Raw genomic sequence first — 14,267 nt, forward strand, 5'->3', positions numbered from 1 at the left:
TTCTGAACTAAAGATCACAGATGTTATTATTTGACCTCAGTTGATTTTAGATTACAGTACCAACATTGAGGTTTTTCACTAGTTACCACAGCCACAAAGTCAAAACGGTCTTTGTGATTTTTTTGGTTTTAGTTTAAAGTTAGGCGTATGGTTAGCAGTGTGGTTAAGGTTAGGTTTAAAATCAGATTTTAAGAAGATAAATTGTAGAAATAGGCGGGGTTTATGACTCTGTGTCTGGTATCTAGTGACGGCCCTGGTGTGGCGAAGTTAGTGTAAGAAATGTTGCTACAATGGTGAAACCTGTTTTAAACATGTTCATCAAAGATTTTCTGCCTAGTGTGTTCATTTTTAATGACCCGGATGAACATGAGAGAATTTATTGACGTCATCAGTGCACAAAAATGGCAGAGTCGGAGGAGGAGGATGTCTTGGTCCAGAGAGTTGTAAAAGATATCAATAACGCCTTCAAGAGAAATCCCAATATGTACGTAGCTTTATCCAATTTATCGTAAATAACGAGTACGATTAGCTAGCTACAAGATCACAGCAAACTACTCATGGCATGGTGCTCGAACGAGATAGCTATCTTTTGCTGCTTTATTAGCAAGCTAACGAACGTTAGCTATCTAAAATCTCAGCTTGTTGTTCAGCTAGCTAGCAAGCAAACATTCAGGATAAAAAGCAATCTGCAGAGCCCGGAGGGTAGCCTAGCTTTTGTCTTTGCATACATTTAGCCACACGTTGCAAAGGATATATCTTTGACTGTGCAGCGGGAAATCGTTTGCCACTTAGTAGCTAGCTACAGTAACTATTCATTAGCCAAGAAGGCTAGCTACTTGATTTGCAAAGAAAGTTGACCTAGCCTTGTTATTCCCAGCTCTGGAATGGCATGCATAAATCACGTGATCAGAAAGTCCTTGTTTTGTCTACAAATTAAAGTATATAGCCAGCCAAATACTGTTGGAACAGTCTGCGGCTCGCGACTCTCCTCTCGCATGCAACATCATAGCCTGTTATGTGGGAGTGACATTTCCAGATTCCTTCCTTTTTTTTTTTTACACCTTTATTTAGGCAAGTCTAGGCAAGTCAGTTAAGAACATATTCTTATTTTCAATGATGCCCTAGGAAAAGTGGGTTAACTGCCTTGTTCAGGGGCACAGCCATGGGGAGCCAGGCCCAGCCAATCAGAAATTGTTTTTCTCCACAAAATAGCTTTATTACAGACATAAATACTTGTCAGCTTTTTGTGCATATGGAACATTTATAGGATCTTTTATTTCAGCTAATGAAACATGGGAGCAACACTTTACATGTTGTATTTATATTTTTGTTGAGTATAGTTGTCATCCCTCACCCCAGAGTTGACTGATGAGTTAGGCTCTATGATACATAGATGTTTTATCTATCATCTTATCTCAGAAACCTGTCAGGTTTCACACCTGTTTTTATTCCAATGGAGATCTACTCTGGTGATTACATAGCTACTGTCTTTGTAGCTACGCTTTTCAAGTTGTCAGCTAATCATATCCAATAAATTATCATATTATTACTCTGTAATATTTTTTATAAATTGTTATAATATCATGGTAAATTATGCCTTGTTGGGCTGAGAAGAGTGTCAGCTCGCTAGATGTATTCTGTTTAGAAGCTTCTCTGACTGAGTGTTCTAAATTACAACTGGCCTACATTCTGTAGCTCATTTAAGAACAGGGTGTGAATGCTTCAACTTGATGCTGAGCAGCCCAGATCTTTTCCCTTTCATTTGCATCTCCATGTTTTGGTAGCCAACTCATAACCACCAGCCTCTTTTGAGAGATATCAAAAGAGGCTTCGCAGTACAAGGCACAATGGAATGTAAAATATAACTTTTCATATAAAATTGATTTGATGCACATTTCAGTTCCAGTTTATCAGAAGTAGAACATACACAGACCTGTCTGAACCTATTTGAACTGAGTACATTTCAACTTAATAAAGTAAAGGCATTTTTACAGGGCAAAACATCCTTCAATAAAAACAATATCTAAGCCTGATTTGTAGTGTTTGTGCAGGCTCAATCCCTCTGGTGTTGTGAGTGACCTGTGCTGAGTGCTATGCTGTGCTGTGTGCATACACACACCAGGGTTCCATACTAACAATTTCCCCACTAAGTTTTTCAGTTGGTGGCACCAGCCCATGATTTGGTCGCATCCATCTAAAAAAATATAGAACAAACATGCCTCTCTGACATGTAGAATAAGGAATCACTCCAGTTCTATTTGTGACATTTCTATCTGAAACATTCCAATCCATTTTGCTTACTGAACATGGCCCTGCTGCAAAGGGGACTGTATGTGTGTGCGCGCATCGAAGTTTGAGGCAAACCTGTTCTGTTCTGTGCTCAGTGAGGCGTAGACTCTCTGGAGATGCACTTGTGCAAAGTAGGCTGCTCTCTACAAGTCTTGTGCCCCGTACTCCAGACCAGTGTTGTATTGGGCATCTAAAGTGTGCTCCTACTCCTTCAACTAGAGACATTTAGGCTAAGTACAAGGGCCCCTACTCCCTAAACCAGGCAGTGAATAAAGCCCACCATCAGACAGGGGTTCTGCTGTGTCTAGAGGTTAAAAGGTTATTACTGTATGTGTGAGCATGCATGGGTATCTGAGAACGTGTTTGTGTAGTTGTTTTGTTAGAGCAATGAGCATGCAGGTTCACACTCTCTCCTCCCCCCTCCCCCTCCTAGTGATGAGATAGGTCTGATCCTGTGTCCTGAGGCCAGGTACAACCGCAGCCCCATCATCTTGGTAGAGAACAAGTTGGGGGTGGAGAGCTGGTGTGTCAAGTTCTTGCTACCCTATGTCCACAACAAACTACTGCTCTACAGGCAGCGCAAACAGTGGCTGGACAGGGAAGGTAAGAAGAATAATTATTTATTCTTTATCCATTTTCCTTAGTCCACAGACACACACACACACCCCAGGGCTCGAAATTAAGGGTGTCCCGTAGGGCTGGGCGATATGACGATATAATATTGTGTGATAGAAAAACGTTTTCTATCATTTCATATTATGTTGTATCGTTTATTTAATTGTGTTGCAAATCACACTCTTTACGGCAATATTTTTTATCAATTGGATAATGCTTTGCGTGCCGTGTGGAAGGAAATTTGCAACACAAACAAACACGGAGGAGAGTGAACGTTACACAGACCACGGAGCTCGTACCTAAAAGAGGGGCTACTTCGGTCACGTGGATGTGGTTTGGGTATGAAAAGTTTGACAAGGACCAGAAAACCATCCTCTGCAAAATATACCACAGGCCGGTCCCGACACCAGGCTCAAACACCGCTAACCTCCTTTACCACCTACGAAAGAATCATGTGAAACAGTACGGAGAGAGTCTACAGATGAGACCCAAAAAAGTACAGTCGAGTGCTCAAAACAAACCCCCGACTCAGACGTTGCAAGATGATTTTGCCCGCGGCACACCATATGGTAAAGGTCCACAAAGATGGAAGGAGATTCTTTTATTTATTTTTATTTTTTATTACAAAAAACACAAGGAAGGGGTAACATTAAAGTATTAGAACATGAAGGACAAACAATACAGCATCAAGACACTATCAAACATGTATCAGTCTTTCTGCAACAGAGCCATCCTTATGTGTGAGGGTGCATGTGCATGATAGTGATATAAAATATGTCATAGTTTCCTTTTTCATGATCACAAATCTTGTGAAACCCGAACCCTCCAAGATCCCCCCCATAGTTCCCCAATAGCTGTCGCTCAACCATTTGAGAACCCTCACACATTCCCCCCCTGGAAGAAAAAAAATACAATGAATTCCATTCCCCACCCCAAAGAACCCCCCAATGCACCAACAACCAAGAGAATGAACTAAAGAGTAAAAAGGAAAAGACAGAAGAAAACAGCAAACAATGCAAAACATTTTTAACTAAATAATACATTTAAAACAAAGGACATCAAGGACAACTGAAATCATAACAGCAATGCCAACTGTATATGTTTGTGTGCATGTCTGGCACTATTACATGTATGTGTGTGGTCTTATGTGTTTATTTGAATGAGAGTGTGTGTATATGCATGTGTACAAACACCTGTACAGCATCAGCCTCAGGCAAACCGGCATTAGTTGTAAAAACACTGACACTTAGTGTCATTGAAATGTACTTTTATTATGTTTTATTTTATCTTTTTTTCCCCCCTTTATCTTTTGACCATCGTTCTCTCTCTCACACAGCAACTCCACTCCCACTTGTCTCCAATTCCACATACCAAACCTCAGCTTCCCTCAGCCCATCCCATCTATCTCCGCTGGCCACCCACTTCGTGTGTCTATGCAACACATATCTTTCAGCTATGCTATGATGTTTAACATACAATATCTATCTAATCGAATAGAATCTACAGCCTGCGTGTTCAAGATAAATACTTTTACTAAGAGTATTAGTAATTGAGTGACCCGGTCTTTCCAGATCTCCTAACAGTACTATTTGTAGGGTCAATTTTAGATCAATGCTATGCATTTTCAGCCATTCCTGAGACCAGAAACAGGCTACCTGAGGGCAATACCAAAATAAGTGGTCTATTGATTCTGTATCTTCATAATAAAATCTGCAGAGCTTTGATGATTTTATGCCCCAAATATTCAACATTTTGTTGGTGGCAAGAATTCTATATAATAATTTTATCTGAAAAGCATGAAGTCTTGAATCTTGCGTTGTTTTATATATCAACTCATACACCCTGTACCATGGAATCTGTACATCAAAAATCTATTTTGCAATCTCTATGGCACAGTTGCCAACATCCTGGTCCTCAAATGAAACTGGTATACTTTCCTATTTATGCTATTTTTATTCCTCCGCCAGTTTTGATCCTTTATATTGGGCAGACAGACCAGTTCCCTACCTCCTCCCACTGCCACCCGCCTCCTCCATTTTTGGGGCAATGCTGTAATCAATTGGTTGTACTCTTGGATTGAGCAGACCTTGCCGTACAATTCTGATAACTCCATGAAGGACATAACTCTACCATTACAATTTACAATATAATTTAAGAACAAAATACCCTTTTCAAACATCTTTCCCATAAATACAGGTATTTTATCAACCCGCACATTTGAGTTCAGCCATAATATTTGTTGTAATATTTGTTCTATCTTTTCAGGGGGATGAAATTTAAATTGTAGCCAACTCTGCAATGCTTGTTCGAAAAAGACAGATACTTTGAAAAAAGTATCATTTTCAATTAATCGAAAATGAGACATGGCAATCTGCACAAAGGCAAAAAGGCAATTTTTCTACAATGGATTAGCTTTTCTTATTAATCTACTTGAGAACCATTTAGGGTTCAAATAAAACTTTTGAATGAGTGAAGCTTTTAGAGAGAGGTTTAGTGCTTTTATATTTAATAATCTCAACCCACCCAATTCATATTCATTATATAGATAGGCTCGTTTTATTTTGTCTGGTTTAGCGTCCCAGATAAAGCAAAATATTTTTTTGCTCATATGATTTGAAAAACGAATCATCAGGAGTAGGCAGCGCCATAAGTAAGTGAGTAAACTGAGATATGACTAAGGAGTTAATCAGGGCATTTTTTTTTTTTTTCCCATAAATAGACCTCTCCATGGTTGCAGGATCTTGTCTATTTTTACAAGTTTTCTATTGAAATTCATTGTGGAGAGCTTATTTATATCTTTTGTGATATGAATTCGATTATGTCTACTTCACCATCAGCCCATTTTATAGGTAAGCTGCAGGGTAATGTAAAAGTATTTTTTAAGGATCCAATACGTAGTATTGTACACTTATTATAATTAGGTTTTAGTCCAGAGAGTACAGAAAAGTTATCTAGATCTTTAATGAGACATTGCAGGGATCTAGCTTGCGGACTTAACATAAAACTTGAGTCATCGGCATACATGGCCACCTTTGTTTTTAAGCCTTGGATTTCTAATCCTCTAATATTGTTATTGGATCTGATTTTAATAGCTAGCATTTCGATGGCCATAACGAATAGATATGGTGACAGAGGACACCCTTGTTTAACTCCTCTTGACAATTCAAAACTCGCTCAGAAGTAGCCTTTATTTACTATTTTACACCTGGGGTTGCTATACATTCTTTTTACCCATTTTATAAGAGAATTACCGAAATGGAAAAAATCCAGGCATTTATAAATAAAATCCAGTCTTTATCAAATGCCTTTTCAAAATCCGCTATAAATACCATTACTTGCTTCTTATATGTTTCATGATGTTCTATTATTTCTAGTAGTTGTCGTACATTATCTCCAATGTATTGTCCATGTAAATAACCTGTCTGATCAGAATGAACAATACCTGGTAAAACCCTTTTAATTCTGAGTGCTATGCATTTTGTTAGTATTTTTGCATCAAAACATTGAAGTGTAAGGGGCCTCTAGTTTTTTAGATAGACTGGGTCTTTATATTTGCCATCTGGGTCTTGTTTTAATAATAGAGAAATCAGACCTTCCTGCTGAGTACCTGACAGAGTACCATTTCTATAGGAGTAGTTAAAACAATCTAACAATGGTGCTTTTAGTATATCAAAAATACTTGATATACCTCTACTGGTATGCCATCAAGCCCTGGGGTTTTTCCAGACCGAAAGGATTTAATAGCCTCAAAAAGTTCTTCCTCTGTAATTTGGCCTTCGCACTGATCTTTCTGTACATTTGTTAATTAAAAAAAAAAAATATTATTTGGAAAGAATTCCTTAACGTAATCTTCATTCAGTGGGAGAGGATGAGACGGAAAAGAGAACATCTGCCTAAAATAATTAGCTTCCTCTTTTAAAATATCATTCAAAGAATCATAAATGACTCCGTCTTCAGTAATGAGTTTCTGAAAATTCTTTTTGTTAGCGTTCCTGTGTTGGAGATTCAAGAAGAATTTTGTGCGTTTTTCTCCATATTCCATCCAGTTTGCTTTATTTTTGTAATAGATTACATTAGATCGTTCTTGAATAAGTTCCTCAAGTTCTTTTTGTTTTTCCTCTAACTTATTTTGTATCTCTGTAGTATTGTTTTTATTGCTATCTACCTTTACTATTAGTTCATGGATTTCCCTTCTTAGTCTTCTTTCTTTTGCCAGAAACTGCTTTTTTAAATTATTGATGAATATTGAATTAAATGACCCCTGAAGGTACATTTAAAGGTATCCCAAACAATAAGGGGATTTGCTGAACCTATATTATACTGTAAAAATTCAGTTATAAATTATTTTGTCTTAGTTAAAAATAAGTTGTCCTCCAGTAAACTTTGATTAAATTTCCAATATCCCCATCCACGTGGAAAATCTATATGAGTTATGTGAATGCAAATTAGATGATGATCCGATCGCATTCTGTCTCCTATTAAAACCTTTTTAACTTTTTGATGCAAGAGAGAAAGAGACAAGAAAGTAGTCAAGATGACTAGCTTGATTAAGTCTCCTTCATGGAAGGCGATTACAACTTACATCTGCAAAGACATGGCCCCAATTTACACTGTCGAGAAACTAGGGGTTTCGTGAGTTGGTGCTAACACTCGACCCAAGGTACCAAATGCAAATTGATATGTGACAGGTATTAATGCCAAAACGACATGCAAAACAGGCAAGCTCCCAAAATATGTATTTTAGGCCTGTATTTATTTTGTTTGCAACTATAGTTGAAGTGTTTTCTATTTACCTTTTTAGATTTTATACATTATTATTTTATTACATGCTTAATTGCAAATTTGCACCAAGGCTCTAAATAAAAGGAGAAATAATCAAATATGAGTAAGTACCTTTTATTTGTTGAGTTTAATTCAAAATGTAATAAGAAATAGGCCTTTACATGTGGTCATTTTATATAAACTATTTATTAATTGAATTTACAGAAAATGTGCTATATCGTGATATGAAATGACCTATATCGTGATATGAGAGTTTGGCCATATCGCCCAGCCCTAGTGTCCCGTCATCCTGGGGATGATAAAAAAATATATGTCTGGGACTGTTTAAAACACACGTTGGAACAGTTGCGGGATGATAGACCAGAAAAATATAAAATGCATACAACAGTGGTTCCATACTAAAATGTTTAAATACAAAGATGAGGCTGATGAAACAGATCACAACATTTAGCTTAAAAGTTAAAAATAATGAATAATTCACATTACAAGTGCAGCAATGTGTTAACTTGTCTCGGCCATATGCGTGAATGTTCCAAAATGCTATTACGGGAGAACACCATTCTCAAACTTGCACCTGATGGGAGCGGTTTTTATATGTGACAGAGATGGAAATGCAGCCTAATGGTAGAAACGTAGAAAAGGGGAATATCTGAATATGCAACAGCAGGATTGTGCCTTAATACCTTTGGACAGTAGAAGAAGAAATGCTGGTATCAATGGCATATCAGGAAATCTTAGCTTTTTTTCTATGGTCGGATTTTGGCTGTACATTATTAAAAGCATGGTAAGATAGGCTATGTAAAATGTCCAGGTTTCAAACAATGATATGGCTGGCTAGGCTCCCGAGTGGCGCAGCGGTCTAAGGCACTGCATCTCCGTGCAAGCGGCGTCACTACAGTCCCTGGTTCGAATCCAGGCTGTATCACATCCGGCCGTGAGTCCTATAGGGCGGCGCACAATTGGCCCAGCGTCGTAGCGTCGTCCAGGTTTGGCCGGGGTGGCAGTCATTGTAAATAAGAATTTGTTCTTCACTGACTTGCCTAGTTAAATAAAGGTTAAATAAAATGTAAAAAGTTAATATTTTGTTTATGGAAATGTATAATATTAGAACATCACTCCAATGTTGGGAAAATAGGCCTATTAGAATGCAAATGTTACTCTCCCAGCCTGTCTGTGAGCCTGTTGGCCTGGAGCCGAGGTTTCGTGTGCCAGGAGTTGATGTGGCATTTGCATTGTTTGTAGGCTATGGCTAGCTACTATGGTATTCTAGAGAATATGGTTGTATCTCCCTGAACTGAATGCACACTGAAATGTGCAAAGTATTTTTGCCTCGTGCTACAACACTGCCTGGCTCGGGGCTGTGCGTGCTGACGTGAAGGCATACAAATGTGTTTAATTTACTTGAAAACGGAAGTCTACTGAAGTGAGACTTTGTCCTTGTGTTTCTTGGCTATTTGCATTGTTTTGTTCTCAAGCTAGGTTGTGTTTCAATGTTTGAGTTTCAACTGATAGGGAAGAGAAGCAACTCGGATACTAATCAGGGCCTGCATTCCAAACACTTAAGACATACCCTCTCCCCTCAGCCCTCAAATTAAGTGGACGCTGATGACGTATCAAGACGTCTGACGAGTTGACACTTGCAGGGCAAGGGGCGAAGGAATTTTAAATGGATCGCTCTTGCCCGGAAATTTGTCACTCGTTCATCCCACGGTTGTGTTTTCAGTCATCATGAAACTATTGTGTGTGCCTTCTGTGCGCTGCAGTCAATTATGATTGCATTTCATACCTTGGCTGGAAGACAACGCATCCGCAGACATCGAATGTTAGCCATCCTACTATCAGGTAAATCGAAAATTACAATGTATGTGTGTGATGTCAGGGAAAGTTGTGTGCAAGATAACATTTCCAAAAACTGACCAAACAAAAACATAATTACTTTTATGATATGTGTTTGAGCCGTGATGTGCATTGGTAGCACAATTTCTAACATATTTACATTGGTTTTTACTTACACTTGTATGTTGACTTCTCCATATTAATGTTGGTTGTAAGTTTTCTTAGCAGATGTACAATCATGGCGAATTGAATTATGGGGCGTTTCAGGTCCGGAGTGAACATAATTCTACACTCTCAAACTTGATCAAAAACGACGGCTGAGACAAGATCGAATTTGAGGAGAAAGGGGTAAAGAAAATATAAACTTGGCAAAAAAAGAAACGTCCCTTTTTCAGGACCCTGTATTTCAAAGATATTTCGTAAAAATCCAAATAACTTCAGTTTCCCATGCTTGTTCAATGAACCATAAACAATTAATTAATTAATTCACCTGTGGAACGGTCGTTAAGACACTAACAGCTTACAGACGGTAGGCAATTAAGGTCACAGTTATGAAAACTTAGGACACTAAAGAGGCCTTTCTACTGACTGTGAAAAACACCAAAAGAAAGATGCCCAGTGTCCTGCTCATCTGTGTGAACGTGCCTTAGGCATGCTGCAAGGAGGCATGAGGACTGCAGATGTGGCCAGGGCAATAAATTGCAATGTCCGTACTGTGAGACGCCTAAGACAGCGCTACAGGGAGACAGGACGGACAGCTGATCGTCCTCGCAGTGACAGACCATGTGTAACAACACCTGCACAGGATCGGTACATCCGAACATCACACCTGCGGGACAGGTACAGGATGTCAACAACAACTGCCCGAGTTACACCAGGAACGCACAATCCCTCCATCAGTACTCAGACTGTCCGCAATAGGCTGAGAGAGGCTGGACTGGGTCTCGTAGGCCTGTTGTGAGACAGGTCCTCACCAGACATCACCGGCAACAACGTCGCCTATGGGCACAAACCCACCGTCGCTGGACCAGACAGGACTGGCAAAAAGCGCTCTTCACTGACGCGTCGCGCTTTTGTCTCACCAGGGGTGATGGTCTGATTCACGTTTATCGTCGAAGGAATGAGCTTTACACCGAGGCCTGTACTCTGGAGCGGGATCGATTTGGAGGTGGAGGGTCCGTCATGGTCTGGGGCGGTGTGTCATAGCATCATCGGACTGAGCTTGTTGTCATTGCAGGCAATCTCAACGCTGTGCGTTACAGGGAAGACATCCTCCTCCCTCATGTGGTACCCTTCCTGCAGGCTCATCCTGACATGACCCTCCAGCATGACAATGCCGCCAGCCATACTGCTCGTTCTGTGCGTAATTTTCTGCAAGACAGGAATGTCAGTGTTCTGCCATGGCCAGCGAAGAGCCTGGATCTCAATCCTATTGAGCACGTCTGGGACTTGTTGGATCAGAAGGTGAGGGCTACGGCCATTCCCCGCAGAAATGTCCGGGAACTTGTAGGCGCCTTGGTGGAAGAGTGGGGTAACATCTCACAGCAAGAACTGGCAAATCTTGTGCAGTCCATGAGGAGGAGATGCACTGCTGCACTTAATGCAGCTGGAGGCCACACCAGATACTGACTGTTACTTTTGATTTTGACTTCCCCTTTGTCAAAACTCCCACATTATTCATTTTCTGTTAGTCACATGTCTGTGGAACTTGTTCAGTTTATGTCTCAGTTGTTAAATGTTGTTAGGTTCATACAAATATGTACACATGTTAAGTTTGCTGAAAATAAATTTAGTTGACAGTGAGAGGACGTTTCTTTTTTTGCTGAGTTTATAGATCTTCATCAGTGTCAATTGACAATGCAATGAGAAGAACGCTTTGTCGGCGTCAGTTTTAAAACAAATGTTAAAAACGTTGTTGTGATGAAACATGCAATTCATGAATAGGGCCCACAACTGAATACAACCTATAGCTGGCAAAGATACTTTTGTTCATGTAGTGTATGTGGACACCTGCTTGTCGAACATCTCATTTCAAAATCATGGGCATTTATATGAAGTTGGTCCCCCCTTTGCTGCTATAACAGCCTCTACTCTTCTGGGAAGGCTTTCCACTAGATGTTGGAGCATTGCTGCGGGTACTTGCTTCCATTCAGCCACAAGAGTGTTAGTGAGGTCAGGTACTGATGTTGGGCGATTAGGCCTGGCTCGCATTCGATGTTCCAATTCATCCCAAAGGTATTCGATAGAATTGAGGTCAGGGCTCTGTGCAGGCCAGTCAAGTTCTTCCACACCGATCTTGACAAACCATTTCTGCATGGAACTCGCTTTGTGCACAGGGGCATATTTTTTACTTAACCAACAATGCAGTTTTGAGAAAAATAAGTGTTAAGGGCTTGTAAGTAAGCATTTCACTGTAAGGTCTACACCTGTTGTATTTGGCGCATGTGACAAATAAAATTGTATTTGATTGTCATGCTGAAACAGGTAAGGGCCTTCCCCAAACTGTTGCCACAAAGTTGGAAGAACAGAATCGTCTAGAAGGTCATTGTATGTTGTAGCGTTAAGACTTCCCTTCTCTGGATCTAAGGGGCCTAGTCCAAACCATGAAAAACAGCCCCAGACCATTATTCCTTCTCCACCAATCTTTACAGGTGGCACTATGCATTCGTGCAGGAAGCGTTCTCTTAGCATCCTCCAACCCCGACGGCCAGATGGTGAAGCGTGATTCATCACGCCAGAGAATGCGTTTCCACTGCTCCAGAGTCCAATGGCGGGGAAGCTTCACACCACTCCAGTCGACACTCGGTGATCTTAGGTTTGTGTGCGGCTGCTCGTTCATGGAAACCAATCTCCCGACGAACATTTCTTGTGCTGACGTTGCTTCCAGAAGCAGTTTGGAACTCTGTAGTGAGTGTCACAACTAAGGACAGATGATTTTTATGCGCTTCAGCACTCTGCGGTCCCGTTCTGTGAGCTTGTGTGGCCTACCACATTGCGGCTGAGCTGTTGTTGCTCTTAGACGTTTCCACTTAACAATAACAGCACATACAGTTGACCCTGGCAGCTCAAGCAGGGCAGTAATTTGATGAACTGACTTGTTGGAAAGGTGGCATCGCCATGTTGAAAGTTACTGAGCTCTTCATTAAGGCCATTCTACTGCCAATGTTTGTCTATGGAGATTGCATGGCTTTGTGCTTTAATTTATACCCCTGTCAGCAGCGGATGTGGCTGATATAGCCAAATCCACAAATTTAAAGGGGTGTCCACATACTTTGGTGTATATAGTGTATCTCCAGAAAGTACAAATTGGAGAGTAGAGACCGACCGATATGGGATTTTTGCGTCCGATACCGATTTTTAGGGGGCAAAAGTCACTGAATCCCAGGGTGAAATGAAAAACCAACCTTTTCTTATACAAATTGTGCTCTAAAGGATTAACAGATACTATAAATTATGATTTCTTAACAAAATATTACAATGAACATTATTTAAGAACATTTTATTTGTGGTTTACAGGATATCCACCAAAAGGAAACTTGTTTAGTATACCTTCTTAGGTACAACTTAAAGATGTCTATCTATGGCAGTGGATAAGAAGAATGCAAAAGTGTTTGTGCTAAACCGCCACAAGGGGTGTCTGGCTGAATGAATTAAACTTTCTTTCAAAGTAAATCTGAAAACTGCACTGTTCACAAATAAGCATAGAAATGCAGTAACATGCTGTTCCTAATCTCACCGCTAGGTTCAGCATTTGTCTTGAGTAGATTTACTACAGTGTTTACAAAAGTCAAAGGTCACTTTATGGCAACCTCGCAATGAGAGTAAGTTATGACAAGCACAAGCTAACTGTTCATTACAACAATGTTTTCTCACAGAAACCATACGTACATTACACTGCAAAATGGCATGACTGAAAACGTTTACACAGGCAAATACTTGCCGCACTGGTTTTAGTCACACGTTCTAATTTATCTAGCTAGCAAACGTTAGCTACTTATCATGAATGCAAACACATGGCCTTAGTGATGAGGACAGGGCTGCTTGCTTGGTGAAGTGATCTTTTAATTATTTACTTATTCATATACACTGGCTGTGGCAAGCTATTCACCGTCAAACTACCATGCCTACTCGCTCTCACGTTGTGACCTAGGACTGAATGATGTCAGGCACTCTTCAGGCAACCATTGACATTTTCAAAAAATTACTGCAAATGAGCAGATGTATTTGTTTATTCTATGTATATAATATTGGTGATTTATCTGTGGAATAAAGACTGATATAAATATTTTTGTGAAAGGGTAATAACGGCCGATAATATCCGTCAACGCATTTATCGGTCTGGCTCTATTGGAGACTGAATCTCTTGAAACCTTGATGAAGACAGCTTGCTGTCGAAACGTTGATAAATAAATTATTGTAATTAGTGTTAAGAAATGATTGCATCAAAGCTACCCGAGTGTGTGGCTTTTCCTTTTCTTTTGAAAGATGGTGAATGTCTAACATCAAACCGTGAGATTGAAATAGCTAGAAATAAGAATAAAAGACTGATGCAATGAGACAATATACAGTGCATTCGGAAAGTATTCAGACCCCTTGACTTTTTTCACATTTTGTTACATTACAGCCTTATTCTAAAATGTATAAATAAATGTTTTCCCTCATCAATATACACACAATACCCCGTAAAGACAAAGCAAAAACAAATATGAGGGGACTCAGCGGAGGTTCAAACAAGTAAAAAGACA

At 39.8% G+C, this 14,267-nt stretch overlaps 1 protein-coding gene across 1 annotated transcript in view; it reads left to right on the top strand.

Moving 5' to 3' along the window:
* Positions 1-207: 207 nt before the first annotated feature.
* LOC106584890 (protein prenyltransferase alpha subunit repeat-containing protein 1) overlaps positions 208-14,267 on the top strand; it is an 83,016-nt gene continuing 68,956 nt past the window's right edge. Inside the window, exons 1-2 of the mRNA XM_045706657.1 lie at positions 208-484; positions 2,723-2,892. Of these exons, the coding sequence (XP_045562613.1) occupies positions 402-484; positions 2,723-2,892 (253 nt within the window). The 5' untranslated portion in view covers positions 208-401. The remainder of the gene's footprint in view (positions 485-2,722; positions 2,893-14,267) is intronic.

The sequence above is a fragment of the Salmo salar genome, chromosome ssa24 (assembly GCF_905237065.1).
Source record: "Salmo salar chromosome ssa24, Ssal_v3.1, whole genome shotgun sequence".
Lineage (NCBI taxonomy): Eukaryota > Metazoa > Chordata > Actinopteri > Salmoniformes > Salmonidae > Salmo > Salmo salar.